Consider the following 22,013-nt stretch of genomic DNA (forward strand, 5'->3'; position numbering starts at 1 on the left):
TTGTTTTTTAAAATCTATTCCTGTTTCCTTCTGGTTTTGTTTTGTTCATTTTGCTTTTTGTACGGCGCCTGAAAAAGAGACTCGTCAAAATAAGCTTATGTGTTGGTTTTATAAGGAAGATCTGTAATCCATTATCTGCCCCCTTTCTTGGATGTTAGACCGTTACTTACAATTAAGTACTCAGATCCATATAAAAGGACATTTTTATATTTATTTTTAAGCCCAGATAAATATAAACCCTGGTAAATGTGTTGTTTGAGTGCGGCAGTTTGTTTTTGGTGCTCTAAATTTCAGAGTTGTTCAGTATTTGTGCTCTGTTACTTTATGTAAGAAAAAAAAAAAGAAATCAAAAGGAGAAGTGTTTCAGAAGGATAACCAGTGCAAAGTGCTTTTGTAAACCACAGGTTTTAGTTCAGTTTTCTGTCGTCTGTTCTCATAAATGACACGAAGCAGCAGCCTTTCTTCTCAGTCATGGAGGGCCAGGGCTGGGAGGGCAGAGAGAAGAAGAAGAGAGCGCTTCACTTCTTGATCTTCGGTAAAACAGATTTTCCATAATGTTTAATACTTTTCTTTATCACAGAGACAGTCTGGATAACTTTACAACAACTTTTCTTAAATTATTTTTAGACTGAATAACTTTATATCTTGATAACTTTCCATGGTTTAATTTTCCCATAGTTGCTTATCTCGTGGTGTCACCTTCACCTTCTGCAGGTCAGTCTGTTCTAACTTGTCATACTTACATTTTCAATTTCAAGCCATTTTTGCAATATAGTTCATATTGTCTTTTTCCTCATAGGTCTGCTCAGATTAGCTGGATCTGGGTCCACTCGGTGCTCTGGAAGGGTTGAAATCTATAAGTCTTACTATAACTATAACTATAACTCTTACCGTTACCCCTCCTGGGGAACAGTGTGTGATGATGGCTGGGACTTAAAAGATGCTGAGGTGGTCTGTAGAGAGCTGAACTGTGGGATAGCACTGGAGGCTCTTGGGTCTGCTTACTTTGGTCAAGGTACAGGGACTATCATGCTTGATGATGTGGACTGTTCAGGAAGTGAAACTTCTCTAAATGATTGTCGTCACAGAGGACTTAGGACACACGACTGTAGCCATAGTGAAGACGCTGGTGTGGTCTGTACAGGTAAGAAAACTGTTCCAAAAGTCTGTGGTGGTGTCACAACTGGGTTTTTTCATGTATTAGTTAAAACCTAGATTCTAGTTTGTTCTCATTCCATCATATTTTGCTTATCTTACTTTTTTTTTACAAGCATCATTACAATGTGTGCACTGCAACATTTGCTTGAAATGAACTATAATTTGAAAACCTCCTCCTTTAGCAGCAATAACCTGAAACATTCATAAGATAGAAGCAAGGTCAAAAATGTTTCTGTCTAACCACCTCAAGATATTGTGAGAAAAAGGAAATATGAGATGAGAGAATGAAAAGAGCAGTTAAAGTCTGTAAAATTAGTGCCAGTAACTAATCATAGAAGTTTAAACCATTACCAGCCTGCTCTACACTGTTATAGCTCATGATCAGTTTCAGTGAGTGTTTATCTGATGTTTTTTCTTTATAATTTGACTTAATGGTCATTGATCATATGTCGAAGATGTCCAGGGAGAGAAACCAAGAAGTAGCAGTGTATTGGAGAAGAGAAGGAGGCAGTACAAATTATTGTGGTATTCAGGAGAGAGGAGAGAGCACACCTGCCTCATTTTTCTGTGTGTATACGAGAGGCTGGAGATAGTGTAACCAGCAGTAACAATACTGCACATAACTGCCAGCAGACACTAAATCAGACACAGCATGAAAAAAAAATAGTGGTCTGGTATTTAGCTGCAGAGATTTGTCATTTGCAGACACAAAACTGTATCAGCTAAGCCATCAGCTAATATGGTAGCCAATAAGATTATCTGATCTGAACTTGACTGTGTCCTGTTTTATCTAATACTACATCTTTTTTTTTAGAAACCCTCCCAGAGCCCACCATCTCCTTGTACAGTAATGAGGTTACCTGGGGTCAGGACGTCAGAATCAATTGCTCAGTCTCAGATAAGTTCTCAGGTGGAACTTTTATCCTCCAGAAGACTTCAGGCTCATTCAGTCAGACGAAACCATCCTTTATGAGCTCTGTTACATTCAATCTTCAAAATGTGAACTTTGATCATGATGGACTGTACCAGTGTCAGTACATGAAAATAAGTCGAAGGTTCAGCTCTTCCCCTGTCAGACTCACTGGTAAGAAAAAATCCACTTTGCCAAGTTCTTTGTTTCATTCTCTTCTTTCAGTAACAGAATCAGTAACCTGGTGAGATAAGAAGGTTTTGATATGTTGATATTTTTTCAGTATTTTTTCCAAAACCTCGTATCTCCATTTACCCTGTTGGTGAGGTGACCTGGGGTCAGACTGTTGAAATCACATGTTCAGTCTCAACTCAGGTTTTAGGTGGATCGTTCACTCTGAGTCAAATTCAGGGTTCATTCACGAGCAGTGTTGGTCAAGTTACTTGAAAAAAGTAATCAGTAACTAATTACTGATTACTTCCCCAAAAAAGTAATCCTGTTTCTTTACTGATTAATTATTTTCAAAAGTAATTAATTACTTAGTTACTTTTTAAAAACACGATTTACAACCTGAATAGGTGATAAAGTGATAGATCTTTCAGCCCAGTTCTACTTTTTCTGCATAATCCATCATACAAAATGTAATCAAATGGAAAAGTCTCCTTTTTCTTTACTTGTTTTATCAGTTTTAATCTTTTATTTTTATGCATCAAGCAAAAATTTTATTATTTGCGACATTCTCTGACTGGAAGAAAACCTATTTTCTGCACATTCCAGCACATAAAATATTTTTTCTGTGTTTACACTCAGTCTTTCAAATAGATACAAGTAAAACACAGCAGAAAATAAATAACATCAAAGACTAGCGGCCCTGTTGCTCTATTTTCACCTGTAAAGCAGGAGTAGGGTAGGCGGAGGTTTGCCCTGGTGCAGGTGTGCCGCAGCGGTCAGTTGAAGAATCCGCGAGTTTCTCTGTGAATTTCACATTACGTCGTGGCGCACTCAGTGCTTGCTTGGAAGTTTAGGGGGTTTTTTCGCTTTAAAAATAAGTTTTCTTCCCACGCACAACGGACGCAAATGTTTTTGTCACTTTTTATGGAATCAAACTCAAAGTATGGTCAAGACTTCCACGCTTTAAACGCTGCACGTTCACACTCTCTCCCGCACTCGATATATTATCCATTGTTGACCTGCACAAAGCTGTTGCCACGAACGTCGCACTCGCTTACGTTACTGTCATGAGACATTCTCGCAAAAAAATCACGGGTCATTGTCGCTACCCGATCCGTACCGGAAACCCGATCAGTACCCCGCATGCGCAAATCTTACATCACTTCTTCTCTTTGCCAACATTGCGACATTCAATATGTTTGAATGATACGGTTAGCGCCCAGTTAGCTCCTAACATTTCTCAACAGCTCTGTCTCCTTTTCGACTACCGGGACCTTTAAACAATGGATAATCCGTATACAAACAAATTCATGCTTTTCTCCTCAACAGAGAGCGTTTCCGATTGAACAACAGCGCTGTAAAATAAGAAGAATGGCGCCTAATTACAGAGTTAATAATACAGACTTTGTAATATGTCACGTGACGATTCATCAGCCAGATTAAGTGTTTACTGACAATTGACAGTGATAGCGGACATCATCATCACTATTCCAATCAATCCTTTCTTTATAGTTTTTAGTCACTTTATTTATCTGATATTTTTACTGCGTTCTTTACTTTTGGCCATTATCAAAAATGCTCTCAAGGCCCACTGTAGCAAGGAGCAATCAGACAATATTAGAGGTTAGTTATTGGAAACTGTGGAGCGTTTAGCAACGAAATAATCAAATTTAGAGTTTGCAAAGATCTATAAGAGTGAATATTCATTCATCAAATCACAAGAAGCGTAACAAAAATGTTAATGTTGCTCCATAACTGCTGGATGTGTAAACAAGAAACTAAGTGTTGTGTTTGATTCTGCTCCCTTCTTAATCCTGGTACCTTTTATTCCCCAGTGAGACTGCAGACACCCAGCATCTCCCTGACCTCTCCTGGTGCAGGTCTGGTCTGGGGTCCTGAAGGTGCAGAGATCACCAGAGGTTACAGTTTTGTCTTCACCTGCTCTGTTAACTCCACATTTTCCAGTGGACGATTCATCCTCATCTTCTCTGACTCCAACATCCCAGACAGCAAGCCAGCAGTCAACAACTCAGCCTCCTTTAGTTTCCCTGTAGCTGAGTATGAACACCAAGGCAACTACAGCTGTGTGTATGTCACAGTGTCCACACAGACATTGAGTTCTACTGCAACAGCACCCATTACTGTCATCATTAAATGTAAGTATACTATTAAATTTATGTATTAAAAATTAGAACAACATACTGTGCACACTAGCCACTCTATTCCCTATTTTTCCCTTATGGATTTTCTCTGTTTGAAAGTATACCAAACAAACAATATCAAAAAAAAAAATCGGGTCTTTTAATTTCAGTTATTTTTGATTTATTTCAAGAGCTTCGTTTTTTATTTCTAATAGTGGGAGACAGAATTAAATAATAGACATGGACATGAACATTGTAAACTCGAGCTCTTTTAATTCCTGAAAAAGTCTTTAAACTGCATTTCAATTCAAATCACAGAAAAAAAATCTCTGGCCAAAATTGGGCAGACCTAAAAATAAAGTGCTTCAAGTACATTTTCAAAATGGTATTGTCTTTAAATAATAATAATAATAATAATAATAATAATAAAGTTTTAACATAAGGTGCAGTTTTTCTTCTTAAAAAAATAAGGCAGAAACATAAAAGGTTATTAGACCAGCTTCACCTTTAAACTCTGAGCAACCTTAGCCAAAATTATTTTGTACATTAGGCTAAAATAGTGTGATCATCGAACATTTTAGTGCAAAAATAACAAATCCTCTGGACTCACAGTACCGCCATGCTCATTTACTGTCCATCTCTTTCAGCCAGTTACTTAGACAAACTGGCCTATTCACATTTTCAGAGCTCAAGGCAGCTCTCTTTTACTTTCCAAGAAGCTCAGTCAAAAACCTGTAGTAGACAATTCAAAAAAGTAATTATTAATCTACACAATAACTGTCAACTATAGAGCTTTTTGAAGAAACAATAACAATAAGTAAAAAGAAAAGTTTTATTTACCTGCATTACATTGCAATTAGATGGTACAGCTCTTATCAAGGCTTCTATCAGGTAGTCTTTTGAAATGAAATTTTCATTTTTCACATCAAGTTTTATTATTTAGTTAGTTTAAGTGAACTATAACAACTTTGGGGGAAATGAGAGGGTAAAGAGAGACAATCTCTGGCTAAGTAGATGGCACAACATGGGAAAAGAGAAGAGCGCTGAGAATTGGAACAATTCTACACCAGTCTGTCCTTAACAATGTGACAATGTCCCTGTATTGAATCTACAAATATCAGAAGATGGACTACAAAATGACTACACAATGTGTTCTATCCCTGTTGTTTTATCGAGGTCATATAAATGAGAACAGCCCATGAAAAATATCCCTTCATTACATTTAAAGAAGAAGGAACATTTGGGGTCAGATTTATTAATGTCTGCAGCAGCGCAAAGCCTAATGAGCTACTGGAATTACTAAAGAGGCTCAGTGTTGAAAATTGTGAACAGGAGTATTTTTGCAGCTGGCCTTATAGCATATCACTTTAACAACCTGCTCAACCAAATGGTCGAGCACATTTATATTTCAATAAGAAGAGTGCCTAACTTCACTCCAACTAACTGAGCCATCTCTACTACTTAGTTAAGGTATGCAGTGCTGAAATAATCCACCAGATGTCACTGTGAATGTAAATGGTTGGCTCTTCTTATCCCTCTCCCAACCAGGAAGTGAGAAACCAAAAAAACACCTAACATATTTTGAGTGTTTTGATTAAACTAAGGTAGAAAGGTATAATTTTTTGATATGTGATAGTGTTAGAGGACTTACTGAACAGATTTATGTGACTTGATAACATAAAAAAAATTCTTAATGTGTAATCGTTTTTTGTGCTCAAATGGTTGATTTGTCACTTTATGGTGCTAATGCTAACATTAACCTAAATGTTATTAAATGTATTATTTGCCATAAAATAAACACATCTGGACCCATTTTGTTTATCCATTGCTGTTGATAAATCACATTAAGTGTTAGCATAGCAAGAATATGCTGAAAGAATTTCCACAGTAAGTAATTTTTGTAACTTTCTGAGTTAATATAGAAAACTCAGAAAGTTACAAAAATTAAAAAGAATAATATGGTAAAAATCAAGAGTAACATGTGAAAATTACAAATATCACAACTAATTACCTTTTAACTAAATTACACTCGCTGGTAAATTAATATTACTAAGTTGTCAAAATTCTAATTTTATACTTTACAAGTACTAGATTGGCGCTGAACAATTGAATGGCTCATAACCACATGCTCCTGTGGTGGATTCGTGAGTGGTGTCTCCTGATACCATCCACTTTCAAGCACAGTGTGTTTGAAGTCATGGTCTCACATGAAGCCACAAGGGCTGCCACTCTCCGCCAATATATTGCCAACAAACTGTTTGAGTGGGGTTTTAAATTGTTCTGCCAAGTTCATCTGGATTATCGATAACTTGCTGCTGTAAGGCAGATCCACATTCTTCAATGCTTCCCTCAGTGTAGAGGAACAGAAGCTACCTCTAGAAGCCAAAGTTGTAAAAAAAAAAACATTGTGCAAACCCATAAAAGAACCGCAGCTCTTCACAAGTTTCAGCTTGGTCCAGAAGTTGCACTCCTCCTTGGGTGTCAGGTGCATTGGTACTCTATGACCAAACTGCACTGGGTGGAGCTCCCCTGATGGCAGGCAAAGACCTAATGAAGAAGGGCCATGGACGTTTGATGAAGGTCTGATTGCAGTAAAAAGGTTTGACAACAAATATGTCAGCCTTCTAAGCAATGCCTGTGGGTTCATGCCTCTTTCATCTGTCATAGGATGTAGCAAAGAGTCCAACGCAAAGATCACCATTCCATGCTCCTCACTCATCCCTGCAAATAAGTAGCATATGGACAGAATTTACTTTTTTCAACTGTATTTTCTACTGTAGTTTTATTAACATTACATTTCATAGGTAAATCATTAAGTGACATCTCAACTATTTGGTAGAGATCAATATTTTTAAAACTATAGGGTCTTAAAAAATATTGATTGTGGTTATTATTGACCCAAGTCAATAAGAAATGCAAACCAGTGGTCCTCCTTGGGCTCTTGCACTCTGGGGCCTCTGGAAGTCTGGGGCCTGGATCTCCTCCATGCCTGCTTCATGCCCTGGGGGACGGGGCTATGGCTCCCCACACCCTCTAGCAGATCGTTACATGGAGAAACCTTTTGAATACAAGCGCGCTGAACCACACAGGTGTGCACACAGGTGTACACACGGGTGTTAACTGTTCATAGACACAAACCACATCTTCCTTGGCTGCTACCTCAAAGCACATTGTGCGCTGTTGGTCCTGCAAAAAAACAGGCAAAAAACCAAACAAACAAACAAAAAAGAAATGCAAACAAAAAAAAAAATTCCATTGCTTTTTTTCTTGGTGGGTTAGCTAAAGGGATATGTAGTTGTAAGAGTTTCACTTTCAGGAGCAGAAGATTTAAATGAATTGCACAAATGTGAATTAAAAAGTCTGCATCACACAATTTGTTGCAAATTGCACAAACGCTGAAGCTCAAGTCAGATCGTCCTGTCATTGCATTATCGCAGTTCCTGGGCTGCCTTTCCTCACAACAGCCATCCCTCAAGATTCTCTTCATTTAAAGCAATGCATTATCAGAGATTGTAACATCTAGTCCTTTTACTGAATTGGAAAAATAGATAAAACAAAGATTATAACATTAGAAGACAAGATAGAAGGACCAGAACAGGAACGTAAACAGGGGTTAATAAACTAAAGCATTACCTAAAATGGGGAACTTAAGGCACAGATAACAAGAAATTCATAAGCACAAGGAAAGTAAACATAATACAATAAACAGAAGGTAATGGAGCTTGAATGTAAACTGTTACCCTAATCCTGTATCAGGCTTAGGTAGATAAAGCATACATACATCAATAAGCACGATTCAAAGATAATCAAAAATAAAAAAGTAGAGAAAACCAAAACATCCCCAAAACTAAAAACCCTGAGTCAAAGAGTCAAAATGCAGGGACAACAATAACTCATGCAGAACCACTTTCTATCTTGCATATTTGACAAAAACCTTTTCTCTCTTAGTTCCTCGGATGCTGCTGGTCTCGTCTGTAGTTGCTGTGGTCCTGTTGCTCCTGCTGGTCTTGTTGGTGGTCTTACTGGTGCTCAGGAGAAGGAGGCAAACACAGCTGGGCTACATCCACACCAGAAGTCTGTGCTCACCAGAACAAACGATATATTACATGAAAAAACAACAGCTTTGTTTTGAATATGATGTCCACATGACAGAAATCTGCTCTGTTGTCTTTCAGTGACTCTAACAATCTGTGATGAAGATGATGACGTCAGTGACAAAAGATATGGATTCTGAGAGACTGAACCCCAAAGAAATCACACTGAACAAACAGGAAGAGCAGAGAAAGAGAGAAGAAAAGCAGATGAAGATCAAAGCAGTAGTGATGAAAATGATCATGTATTTGTAACTCGGTCATTTGATGAACAAACTGTGGACCTTTGTAGAGAACAAGATGTTTATCAAAATCTTTAGGTTAATATTGATTAACATTGATCCATTCAGTTTAACACAGAATATCAGCCAGAAGAAACTAAAACTCTCTTATTTTACTACAATGAGACTACCACATGGTCAAATATTTCATATAGGTTAAGATTAGTAGCTTCAGTGTCCATTAACTGATCATTTAAGCTTTTCTACTTTTCTTGGCTTACCGTAAATTGTCATTTCTGTTACACTTTTAACCAGTTATAATAACAAAAAAACACAATTATGTTCTAACCTATTAGACAGATTATAAATTCTGTTTCTGTTTTATAATAATACTGCATTAAAATCCTCAGTCATTCAATATTGTATGTTGTGTGATTGACTTTTGCGTACAATGACAGTGAAATGCGATTATTAGCAATTTGTATGATACTTTTAACCAGGTGTGTCAAATTCATAAAGAGTCACATGGTGAAGAAGAACCACATCATTATCACGTCCAATAAAATGGATTTGGAAATTATTCTGCTTGCAGCCCTTTTGAGCAAGTAATAAGTGACAACAACATTCTTCAAATCTCCTAATAAAGATTGCTCTCCCAAACTGAGTGATGGCACACCCCATTTTTTCAGGCCAAGTCATCCTGAGTTGGAAAGACTTCTGTTTGGCAACTAGAAAAACAAACAAACAAACCACCGTGGCTCTCACTGGACTCCAGACTGTGAGATCTCAATTACTTTATTTTTCATTTGTTCCTGAATTTCCTTGGATCATGGAATGACATCTGCTCCGCTTTGTCAGGCAAGTGATTTCTTGATTGAGAGCAGATGTGGCAGTAATCAGTCCTGGGTGTGGGTAAAGAAACTGAACCCTGCTAGTGATAAATACATCAAGTGTCATCTAACAATGCTCCAAAGTCACATGTCAGGAGTGTTTCACGTGTTCAGTCTTCAAGCGCTCCAGAGAGGTCACAACCAGCGTTTATTGAAGGCTGGTTTTAACAGTCCAAAACAAAAGCGTGAAATCAATTCAAAGCTAAATAATAATCTAAAATCGGGAAAACATGAAGGAAAACATGAAATATCCTAAACATGACAACTGGGCATGCATACATGAAGACCTGGAAACATGTCATGACGTAGCAGACGCTTGGACATGGAATGAATGAAAACACAGGATAAATACACACAGGAGGTGATCAGGGGGAGTGGAAACTGTTGCGAAATCAGTTTTACCCCTGTTCTTTTATTCGTCGAGGCATCCAGAGACGGCACCGGAACTCAGTAGTCATTTTCACAAAACTTTTATTCATCTTTATTCATCTTCATTTAAGCATGCACTTCTAGAAGGGAAGACGAGGCCGGTGTGTCCCTCTGCAAAATCTTCACCCCTTTGTTAGTTACAGCCAGCTTTATAAAGGCGTCCCCATCATAAACCCCCCCACAGTGTGCTGCAAACTCTGTGTCTGTCTTTGTGAGTGCTCGTGTGTGACTGTGTACGCATACCTGTATGTATGTGTGTGCGCGTAAGTGAGTGTGCGTGACAGTTAAAACACTGTGGGTGTAGGTGACTCCCCAGAGGTCATAAAAACTCATCTCCCTTCCAGACCACAGTTATCCAGGTCAAATGTTGAGACCTTTCACAGTTCAACTGGGGGAGGGGTCTCCTACAATCTACTCCTAAGTTCATGACAGTCAGGCCTTTATCACATTGAGGGCAGTGTCAGTGTCTCTACAATAATTCTACATTCTATGTTAACACATTTCTAAACTCTAAAATAAGCTAAACATTTCTACAAAACACATGAGGAAACAGCTGATACGAATGAACATAGTGACGCCACAGAGGAAGTGAAATTGAACACACACTGAACATGGAAACACAATGGGAAGCAGACATGACAACATAGGAAACGCAGAAATGAAGCAGAAATGAACCGACGAGGAACACGCACACTGTAACTACACACAGAGAGGAAAGGGGACTGGAGATGAGACATGGACATAACTAAGCACAAACAGAATGTAATGTGTGGGGGGAAACACACATGACAGATGGAACAGGTCACAGGGAAACTTGTAAACAAGAGGAGGGGACAGGAGACAAAGACATCACTGAAACAGATGAAGGGCGAAGGAGACTTAAACACAAGGGGTGAAGACGCGAGGGGAATCTAATAAACAATGAAATATAACAGGGCAACGTAGGAGCTGAAGATAACTAAATGAACTTGAACATAAACCATAAAGCATCAAAATATATGAAAACTCAAAACTCTGGATCAAACAACCAAGGATTGTAACAAATACAGACTAAATACTCTAACATAAAGAGGAACCAGAAGCACAAATCATAAAACTACAATAACAGTAAAAAATAATAATAATCCATAATTCCACAAAATTCAAAACTCTGTTTCTAAGACCCATGACATGACAACCTGAGCTGGTTCGACTGAGTTCATCACTGGCTTTGCCCAGCTACCCTATGGAGGAACTCGTGTTGTCGACTTGTATTTCATGAACTGTGTCTTTACTTTTGTAAAGTGTCATCATATTTAAATGTGTCTTAGTGTACAGATACATATGTGTCCATCTATGGTCAACAGAAATTCAGTTGGTCATCTTGCTCTTCATCGTTAGCCAGAAACATAAAAGTATATACACATTCATATACACGTGCACACTAAAGTAGCTGCACTGTGAAACTTTAACCACTAGCTTCTCCTTTCCTGGCACTGAACCACCTCCTGTCTGTGAACTTTCTGTGAAAAACCAACACTGATCGTCTTTACTTCTTTGACATTTTCCTGAATATACAGAAGCAAAACTGTTATCTAACCCTTTAATGAATTAAAGATCACGTTTTAGTTATGAGTGTTTATTATATGGAAACACGTGTTGTTTTCAGTCATTTAGTTTATTAAAAAGAAGAGGAACAGTTGGGTTTCACCTTACCAGCTGCAATATGTAAAGCTCAGACCAGGGAGGCTGGTGGAGGATAGAAAAATAAATTGAAGTAAAATGCACAAAAATTGCTAGAAAACACCAGGATAAAATGTTCTTATTAGTTTTTAGTAATGATTGATTAATTACACCGTAGATTAGAGCTCTGTTACTGTGTCTTTTATTTTTTATGTTTTTTGTAATTTTTTCATTTTCTATTTTTTTTTTCTTTTTTCAGGCAGAGATAGTAATGCCAACATCAGAAGTTTTGATGCACATACATTCACACTGATGTACATAAAATAAATCAGGTGCATATAAAGGAAAAGGTTCAAGTCCAGAACTGGTAAATGTGTTATTTGAGTGCTGCAGTTTGCTTTTGTTGTTCAGTATTCGTGCTCTGTTACTTTCATGTAAGAAAAAAAGAAAGAAAGAAATCAAAAGGAGAAGTGTTTTAGAAGGATAACTAGTGTGAAGTGTTTTTGTAAACCACAGGTTTTAGTTCAGGTTTCTGTCGTCTGTTCTCATAAATGACATGAAGCAGCAGCCTTTCTTCTCAGTCATGGAGGGCAGAGAGAAGAGAGCGCTTCACTTCTTGATCTTCGGTAAAACAGATTTTCCATAATGCTTAATACTTTTCTTTATCACAGAGACAGTCTGAATAACTTTACAACAACTTTTCTTAAATTATTTTTAGACTGAATAACTTTATGTCTTGATAATATTCTATGGTTTAATTTTCCCATAGTTGCTTATCTCATGGTCTCACCTTCACCTTCTGCAGGTCAGTCTGTTCTAACCTGTCATACTTACATTTTCAATTTCAAGCCATTTTTGCAATATTCTCTCTGCCCTCCATATTGTCTTTTTCCTCATAGGTCGGATCAGATTAGTTGGATCTCGGTACAGTCAGTGCTCTGGCAGAGTTGAAATCTATAACTCTTACCGTTACTCCTGGGGAAGAGTGTGTGATGATGGGTGGGACTTAAAAGATGCCGAGGTGGCCTGTAGAGAGCTGGGCTGTGGGATAGCTCTGCAGTCCAGTAGGTCTGCTTACTTTAGTCAAGGTACAGGAAATTTCTTCCGCAGTAATGTGGACTGTTCAGGAAGTGAAACTTCTCTAGATAATTGTAGGTACAGCAGCTTTATTAGTTATTCCTGTAACCATGGTTGGGACGCTGGCGTCGTCTGTTCAGGTAAGAAAACTTTTCTATAGTGTTTATGGTCTTATCACTTTATAATAGCTGTTTTTTTCATGTACTTGTCAATACTTAGATTCTAGTTAGTTCTCATTCCATCATATTTTACTTTCGCAGAAAAGATGTTCAAATGTTTAAAACACACATTTAGGTGTTGTTTTATTACACTCAGTCTTTCTGTTGAACATGTTTGCAGTTTAATGCATATTTAATGAGATACAGTGGGGCAAAAAAGTATTTAGTCAGCCACCGATTGTGCAAGTTCCCCCACTTAAAATGATGACAGAGGTCAGTAATTTGCACCAGAAGTACACTTCAACTGTGAGAGACAGAATGTGAAAAAAAAATCCATGAATTCACATGGTAGGATTTGTAAAGAATTTATTCGTAAATCAGGGTGGAAAATAAGTATTTGGTCAATAACAAAAATACAACTCAATACTTTGTAACATAACCTTTGTTGGCAATAACAGAGGTCAAACGTTTACTATAGGTCTTTACCAGGTTTGCACACACAGTAGCTGGTATTTTGGCCCATTCCTCCATGCAGATCTTCTCAAGAGCAGTGATGTTTTGGGGCTGTCGCCGAGCAACACGGACTTTCAACTCCCGCCACAGATTTTCTATGGGGTTGAGGTCTGGAGACTGGCTAGGCCACTCCAGGACTTTCAAATGCTTCTTACGGAGCCACTCCTTTGTTGCCCGGGCGGTGTGTTTTGGATCATTGTCATGTTGGAAGACCCAGCCTCGTTTCATCTTCAAAGTTCTCACTGATGGAAGGAGGTTTTGGCTCAAAATCTCACGATACTTGGCCCCATTCATTCTGTCCTTAACACGGATCAGTCGTCCTGTCCCCTTGGTAGAAAAACAGCCCCATAGCATGATGTTTCCACCCCCATGCTTCACAGTAGGTATGGTGTTCTTGGGATGCAACTCAGTATTCTTCTTCCTCCAAACACGACGAGTTGAGTTTATACCAAAAAGTTCTACTTTGGTTTCATCTGACCACATGACATTCTCCCAATCCTCTGCTGTATCATCCATGTGCTCTCTGGCAAACTTCAGACGGGCCTGGACATGCACTGGCTTCAGCAGCGGAACACGTCTGGCACTGCGGGATTTGATTCCCTGCCGTTGTAGTGTGTTACTGATGGTGACCTTTGTTACTTTGGTCCCAGCTCTCTGCAGGTCATTCACCAGGTCCCCCCGTGTGGTTCTGGGATCTTTGCTCACCGTTCTCATGATCATTTAGACCCCATGGGATGAGATCTTGCGTGGAGCCCCAGATCGAGGGAGATTATCAGTGGTCTTGTATGTCTTCCATTTTCTGATGATTGCTCCCACAGTTGATTTTTTCACACCAAGCTGCTTGGCTATTGTAGATTCACTCTTCCCAGTCTGGTGCAGGTCTACAATTCTTTTCCTGGTGTCCTTCGAAAGCTCTTTGGTCTTGGCCATGGCGGAGTTTGGAGTCTGACTGGTTGAGGCTGTGGACAGGTGTCTTTTATACAGATGATGAGGTCAAACAGGTGCCATTCATACAGGTAACGAGTGGGGGACAGAAAAGCTTCTTACAGAAGACGTTACAGGTCTGTGAGAGCCAGGGATTTTCCTTGTTTGAGGTGACCAAATACTTATTTTCCACCCTGATTTACGAATAAATTCTTTACAAATCCTACCATGTGAATTCATGGATTTTTTTTTCACATTCTGTCTCTCACAGTTGAAGTGTACCTCTGGTGCAAATTACTGACCTCTGTCATCATTTTAAGTGGGGGAACTTGCACAATCGGTGGCTGACTAAATACTTTTTTGCCCCACTGTAACTGATTTGCATAATTAAACATAACATGTTAACCCATTTCTTACTGAAGGCTTGTGAAGAACTTTGAGCTCAGACTTCACTTAAAGCCTAATTTACAGACTTTTTATCTTGAAAAAGTGTGCCATCCTAAGATCCTAAAAATGTGACTGTTGACAGTATTTTCTAATTCATGTGGAGTTAAGAGAAAGTCATTTTTCTTTCAGGCAGCAGTACAATGTGTGCAGCACAGCATTTTCAGTGCTTGTCCAAAAAAGTGAACTCTTTAATTTTTAGCAGCAATAACCTCAAACAATTGTATTCAAATAGCAGCAGGGTCAAAAAAAAGTTTCCACTTAAGCCCCTCAAGTATTTGAGGTTTTTCATTTGCATACATAAAATGGTATCAGCTAAGCCATCAGCCACTAAGATTATCTGATCAGATCTTGACTGTGTCCTGTCTTATCTAATACTGTATCATTTCTTTAGAAACCCTCCCAGAGCCCACCATTTTCTTGTACAGTAATGAGGTCACCTGGGGTCATGGCGTCAGCATCACTTGCTCAGTTTCATACAAGTTCTCAGGTGGAACTTTTATCCTCCAGAAGACTTCAGGCTCATTCAGTCAGAGTCAAACATCCTCTACGAGCTCTGTTACATTCAATCTTCACAATGTGAACTTTGATCATGATGGATGGTACCAGTGTCAGTACATGAAAACAAGTCAAAGTTTCAGCTCTTCCTCTGTCAGACTCTCTGTTACTGGTAAGAAAAAAATCCACTTTGCCAAGTTCTTTGTTTCATTCTCTTCTTTCAGTAACAGAATCAGTAACCTGGTGAGATAATGCTTTGATATGTTGATATTTTTTCAGTGAGTTTTCCAAAACCTCGTATCTCCATTTACCCTGTTGGTGAGGTGACCTGGGGTCAGACTGTTGAAATCACATGTTCAGTCTCAACTCAGGTTTTAGGTGGATCGTTCACTCTGAGTCAAATTCAGGGTTCATTCAGGAGGAGCCAAACCTCCAACACAAACTCTGCTACCTTCAATATTCCCAACGTGGACTTTGATAACGAGGGATCTTACCAGTGTCAGTATAAGAAAAGAGGCTCAAGTCGTGAATTCAGTTCCCCATTAAGTGATTCGGTCAGACTCTCTGTTACTGGTAAGAAAAGCAAAAACAAGTATGGACTAACTCTTGGAACAAAGCGAGATACTGATAAGAGTGACATGAATAAGAGATTACTGCATTTTTATCACAGCTCCTTTGATTTTTAAAAAAATCTGTAACAAAGTAATTGAAAGAGTTTTTCAATCGTAGCTTTAACCTTATTTAATTGTTACATATAAAAAGAGTGTATTAAAAATGGAATCTGTTGTTCTATATAGTTTTTAGTCACTTTATTTATCTGATATTTTTACTGGTTCATGTTTTTTGGCCATTATCAAAAATGCTCTCAAATCCCACTGTAGCAAGGAGCAATCGGACAGTATTAGAGGTTAATTATTGGAGACTGTGGAGCGTTTAGCAATGAAAGAATCAAATTTAGAGTTTTCAACGATCTATAAGAGTGAATATTCATTCATCAAATCAAATCCAGCATAGCAATAATATGTTAATACTGCTCCATACCTACTACATTTATAAACAAGAAACTAAGTGTTGTGTTTCTTAATCCTGGTACCTTTTATTCCCCAGTGAGACTGCAGACACCCAACATCTCCCTGACCTCTCCTGGTGCAGGTCTGGTCTGGGGTCCTGAAGGTGCAGAGATCACCAGGGGTTACAGTTTTGTCCTCACCTGCTCTGTTAACTCCACATTTTCCAGTGGACGTTTCTTTCTCATCTTCTCTGACTCCAACATCACAGACAGCGAGCCAGCAGTCAACAACTCAGCCTCCTTTAGTTTCCCTGTAGCTGAGTATGAACACCAAGGCAACTACAGCTGTGTGTATGAAGTCACAGTGTCCACACGGACATTCAGTTCTACTGCAACAGCACCCATTACTGTCATCATTAAATGTAAGTATAGCATTGAATTTATGTTTTGTACTGTCCTAGAAGGACAGTCTTAGCCCAGACTGACCTTCTAGGTCTCAGCTAAGGGACAAACAAAAAATGTTGTGTAATCGTGAGAAACTTCAATTTTGTGATTTAAAATATTCAGTCACTGAACCTTAATGCAGAGTAAACATTTCCAAAATCTGAGGTAAATATAATTGTAAGTCATCTGCATAGCAGTGAAAAGAGATATGCAAAGAAAAAAAACCAACGAATTTCAAATAATGAGATCATAACTGCTGATGCAGAGTATTTTGATGTTGACTGAGAATGTCCAGTGGTTGTTATAAGCTTTAAACCCATTTAGACCTAAACCTTAAACTACAACAATCCAAACACTCTGTGAGTAACTCATGATCAACATTGTCAAAAGCAGCTCTCAGAAGCAGCAGTAATAACAATCAACACAATCTGGATTAAGAAGAGAATCATTTGTCATTTTAAAGGAGCAGACTCAGTACTGTGAACGGCCCTGACACCTGACAGAAAGGACTAAATGTTGTTCTCATCTAGGAAAGACAAAAGTTGATTTAAAACAACTTTTTCTAAAACTTTAACAAAGAGTGACAGTTTAAAAATGGGCTGATAATTACTCAGGACACTGTCTTGTGAAGAGATTTTGGGGGATTATCGTACATTTTTCTAGCTTTTTGACACATTCATCCCTTACTGCTTCTGCATTACAGCAAAGGTTCATGCTTAAATCTTTAAACTGGTAAATAGTAGCCAAGTAAAAGTAATAAACCAGACTTCGTAAATGCTTTAAAAATTATTTATTTGATTTCAATATCGGAGTCTTACAAGATGAATCCAACGCAGTATTAAACTGACGAAGATCAGGCTGGCAGGTGATATGATAAACACTGTTGTCTCAAAGAAGGTTTGGGGTTTGTGTTTGTTACCTGAGCTAATTGTGTTTGCATTTAGCACCTTTGTCTATGTATCATTTTCTGTGGGTGCTCAGCTCCCTCTAACAGTCCAAACATGGTGATCATGGCGATTGTGGCTCAAGAGTTGGGAGTTCGTCTTGTAATCGGAAGGTTGCCGGTTCGAGCCCCGGCTCAGACCGTCTCGGTTGTTGTGTCCTTGGGTAAGACACTTCACCTACCGTCTACTGGTGTTGGCCAGAAGGGCCGATGGCGCGATATGGCAGCCTCGCTTCTGTCAGTCTGCCCCAGGGCAGCTGTGGCTACAACTGTAGCTTGCCTCCACCAGTGTATGAATGGGTGGATGACTGGGTGTGTAAAGCGCTTTGGGGTCCTTAGGCGGGACTAGTAAAAGCACTATACAAATACAGGCCATTTACCATTTTACATGTTAGATACAAATGTCATTCTAAACAATAAATAAAAGGCTCCATATGACTGTAGATTCATCTAATGACCTGTTTGCAGTGTGTCTTGAACTCATTTTCGATGAACACATTTGCCAAAGAAGAACCTCCTTACTATGTAAAACCATGATTACCAAGGAAATAGGAAGTGCCAATAAATAATACAAAACCACTTTCTATCTTTCATTTTTGACTAAAACCTTTTCTCTCTTAGTTCCTCGGATGCTGCTGGTCTCGTCTGTAGTTCCTGTGGTCCTGTTGCTCCTGCTGGTCTTGTTGGTGGTCTTACTGGTGCTCAGGAGAAGTAGGCAAACACAGCAGGCCCAAATCCACGCCACAGGTCAGTGCTCACCAGAACAAACAACATATTACATGAATCAGCAGCTTTATTTTGATCATGACATCTAGAAAAATCTGCTCTGCTCTGTTTCAGTGACTCTAAAAACCTGTAATGAAGAAGATGACGTCAGTGACGAGGAGAGGATCTATATGAATGTTGAGACACTGAACACCTACAGGAATTTTACCAAACAAACAGGAAGAGCGAAGAGAGAGGAAACATATGAGAAAGAGAGAAAAATGGAAGCAGACGAAGAACAAAGCAGCGGTGATGAAAATGATCATGTATATGTAACACAGATGTTTGCTGAACAAACTGTCGACCTTTATGGAGAGCAAGAGGATATTTATCAAAACATTTAGATTTATAAGGATTAACATCGATCCATTCAGATTAACACAGTCAGAATAATATTTAATACATTTTAATATTGGAAGCTAGAGGCTCCATCATTGATCAGAACATTGCAGCTTTTCTGGCTCGTCATCAGTGTAAATATTGTGGGGGGAACTAGTTTATCACAGACTACACATTTTGAATTTCTGTCTTTTAATAATACCCTCTATAAAATGTCCGTGTAGATGAGTTGGTGAAATTATAGTTCAGAATTGGTTTTAGTTAAAAATAATTTCTTTTTAAGCACATAAACACAGTGTGGTGATAAGTATAAGTATTGGCGACTGTCAAGCCTTTGAGTCGCCGAGCAGCTGAATAGGGGAATAATGTTGACGCGCCCGCTGTTTAAAACATAAGTCAAAGGTTCCAGGTTAAAACTCCTTTATTTGTTATCAAATCCTAAAAATCCGTAGAAAAACAGTGATCAAAACAAACATTCTAAGCTTGAGCGGTCAGCAAAAGTCGACTTCCCCCATCACCCACTCATTCACAAAAATTCCCTCGGGACGTGAACAGGTGATATAGCAATCACTATTATTATTACCGACACCACGCGACCCAAAGCTACGCCTATCCACAACAATAAGTATAAGGAAAAGGAAAGCTTCCTCAGAAAAGCTGGATTTGTACAAAATGCTTAGCGATAACTTTGTGTGCTGGACACTGGTTGTTAGTTTATTAGTTTAGAGGTGGAGCAGAGGTGCACCTGTGTGTTTATGCTGTTGTTTGCACTGAAGACTGTGAACATTTAAAAAAGATGTTCCTGAAATCATAGAAATTTCACTTTAGAGATGTTTGAAGCAGCTTATTCATTTTGTTGTGTGTAGAAATGTAAAACAGTGTTTCAGGTACAATTCAAATATGTGCAAGTGTCCTTCCTGAAATACCAGCAACAGGGAATAACATGTTTTTCTGTCCAATGTGATGTGTTGACTTTTCTCACAGAATCACATCAATTAAAGGTTGCATCTGATTTTACTCTAAATTGAGCTGAATGTCAAGAAAAATGTTAATATTTCATTTCCTGCTCATTTGATTTATTTTAGTTGTATAAGGCTGTTTTGCTAAAACTCAGTGTAGCACTATTGATGCAGTGTATGTATATTTTATATATTATTTTTAAGTATAAAGTAAAAGAATACATTAGGCGAGTTTTTCTTGTGAAGCCAAGCTAATCTTTGTCTTTCTGATGATTATTTAAATGATATAATGCAAATAAATTTGCAATAAAAACAAAAAACAACTTGTTCTTGGAGTATTTGGAAATTAATTACGCAATATAACTGCTACTATCTCCAAAACAGTGACCTACAGCGCACACCTGTATTTATCATTTAGCCACTGACCTGACTGTTACATACATGCATTAGCAGTCTCAGTCTCCCGATACCATTTTGTAGAATGTATCTTTAACTTATTCAGCATGAGCTCTTACTCAGCATTAACCACATATTTCAACAGATATACACAGAACTATTTACACATGATGACTTGTGCAATTGCATTATGAAACCTTTCAAGCAGTAGCTTCTCATTTCCTGCAATCAGATCAGGATTTGTCTGTGAATCATCAGTGGAAACCCAAACTGCTGCTCTTTGCTCTTTTGTCATTTTTCTATTTTTTAAAGAGAAAAAGAAAATGTTAACCCCTTTAATTAAACATTGTGTTTGCTTTATTATTCGGGGTGCATTAATGAGAAACGTGACTGTTACATACATGCACTAGCAGACTAATGTATCACTGTGATATGTATGTAAGTATGAATGCACAGCACGTATCTGTATCTATCTGTAATCAACAGAAATTCAGCTTGCTCATATTTCATTAGATATACATACACATATTCACGCATGCATCCCCATATGATTGTGATATACACTGTGAAACCTTTAGCAACTAACCGCCTCTTACCTGTGAACTAGCTGTGGAAAGCTCTGTGGAAGCTCCTCAACCCAAAACAAAAATATATGAAGACATAAGTAAAGTTAACTTACTGTAATTCTTAAAAATCATACTTATTTTAGTAATCAGTGTGTAACGTGTGTGTAGGAACAGGTGTTGGTTTTTATCTTTTTTCTCGTTTAAAGAGAAGTGGAACAGGTGGCTTTGGAGCTTTAAAAATTGTCATTCGTAAAAACACAAAGATGAGATATCGCACACTGACCACGTAAAGCATTAATTAAATAATTAATTAAATAATTAATTAAATAATTAATTAAATAATAATAATAATAATAATAATAATAATAATAATAATAATAATAATTATTATTATTATTATTATTATTATTATTATTATTACATTTATTTTGTCTGTGTGCCTGTAAAGAAACAGGAAAAATCTGCAGGTACGTTTTTAGTGAGTGCAGAATGCTGTTTCGGGCTTGTAGCAGCATGCTTCTATACAAAATACGCTCACCTGTTGAACATGAAGAGAAGGATAAATGGTACATTCACAAATAATATTACTTCCAGATTTACACAATGGTTATTAAATCTCAAATATATAATTTACACCTGCGTAAATAAATAACTGACTATATAATTAACATGCTTCCCAAAGACCTTTAAATAGATAATGAAGAACTGAGGTAAACGAATTCAATTAGTTACCGTTTAAAATCTGGTTAGTGTCATTTGACCCAGCGTTTTGTGTTTATTATTATGATCTTATGTTCCAGTTTATTCTGTGTATGTATTTGGGTTTAGTTGTTAGGGTTTTGGTTCTGTGCTCCCTCTGTTCCATATCTGCACCGTGTCTCTGAGTCCAGTCTGTGTATTTCCTGTTTTACTTTGAAGGTCCGCTCCTGATGTCAGTGTATTCAGCTTGTGTCCTCCCTGTCTCCTCGGATTAGGTTCAGCTGTATCTCCCTCCTGTGTGCTGTTTCCTCGTTTCCTCTGTGTGTATTTATAGGATGTGTCCTCTTGTGTGCGTTATTGGTCCGTCTGAGTTCCTCCATGCTGTGTTACCTCCCTCCGTGTCTCCCTGCGGATTCAGTTTTGTTTTATTAGTTTTCCCAGTTCGGAGTCGTTCTTAGTTCTGTTTCTTGCCACCCTGGCTTTTAGTTGTATGTCACTCTGCTTCAGTAGAGCATCTCACATCTCAGCCAGTGCCTGCGTTTTGGGTCCTTATCTCACCTCCACACGGCTTGCTTCGCTAGCGTGACACAGTAACGCAGTAAAAAT

General features: G+C 38.1%; 2 protein-coding genes across 2 annotated transcripts; both read left to right on the top strand.

Moving 5' to 3' along the window:
• The first annotated feature begins 471 nt into the window (after positions 1–471).
• Positions 472–9,110, top strand: LOC148101223 (uncharacterized). Its single transcript, XM_087845483.1, has 7 exons — positions 472–535; positions 640–714; positions 800–1,144; positions 1,973–2,242; positions 4,075–4,395; positions 8,329–8,454; positions 8,556–9,110. The coding sequence occupies exons 1-7, from the start codon at positions 472–474 to the stop codon at positions 8,612–8,614; spliced, it is 1,260 nt and encodes a 419-aa protein (XP_087701609.1). The 3' UTR covers positions 8,615–9,110.
• Positions 9,111–12,208: 3,098 nt separating this feature from the next.
• Positions 12,209–19,081, top strand: LOC102795925 (uncharacterized). Its single transcript, XM_087845947.1, has 8 exons — positions 12,209–12,299; positions 12,443–12,478; positions 12,573–12,890; positions 15,184–15,459; positions 15,567–15,860; positions 16,395–16,718; positions 18,305–18,430; positions 18,524–19,081. Exons 1-8 carry the CDS (start codon positions 12,230–12,232, stop codon positions 18,790–18,792), a joined length of 1,713 nt encoding a protein of 570 aa, XP_087702073.1. The 5' UTR covers positions 12,209–12,229; the 3' UTR covers positions 18,793–19,081.
• Positions 19,082–22,013: the final 2,932 nt, after the last annotated feature.

The sequence above is a fragment of the Neolamprologus brichardi genome, chromosome 9 (assembly GCF_056152115.1).
Source record: "Neolamprologus brichardi isolate AB-2024 chromosome 9, ASM5615211v1, whole genome shotgun sequence".
Taxonomy (NCBI): Eukaryota; Metazoa; Chordata; class Actinopteri; order Cichliformes; family Cichlidae; genus Neolamprologus; species Neolamprologus brichardi.

Bases quoted from the DNA above. Each gene is read 5' to 3' on its own strand.
- LOC102795925 (XM_087845947.1), top strand. From the start codon at position 12,230: ATGAAGCAGCAGCCTTTCTTCTCAGTCATGGAGGGCAGAGAGAAGAGA. The intron at 12,891-15,183 runs GTAAGAAAACTT...TCATTTCTTTAG, and splicing joins CGCTGGCGTCGTCTGTTCAG to AAACCCTCCCAGAGCCCACC. The intron at 16,719-18,304 runs GTAAGTATAGCA...TTTCTCTCTTAG, and splicing joins CATTACTGTCATCATTAAAT to TTCCTCGGATGCTGCTGGTC.
- LOC148101223 (XM_087845483.1), top strand. From the start codon at position 472: ATGGAGGGCCAGGGCTGGGAGGGCAGAGAGAAGAAGAAGAGAGCGCTT. The intron at 536-639 runs GTAAAACAGATT...ACTGAATAACTT, and splicing joins GCTTCACTTCTTGATCTTCG to TATATCTTGATAACTTTCCA. The intron at 715-799 runs GTCAGTCTGTTC...TTTTCCTCATAG, and splicing joins GTCACCTTCACCTTCTGCAG to GTCTGCTCAGATTAGCTGGA.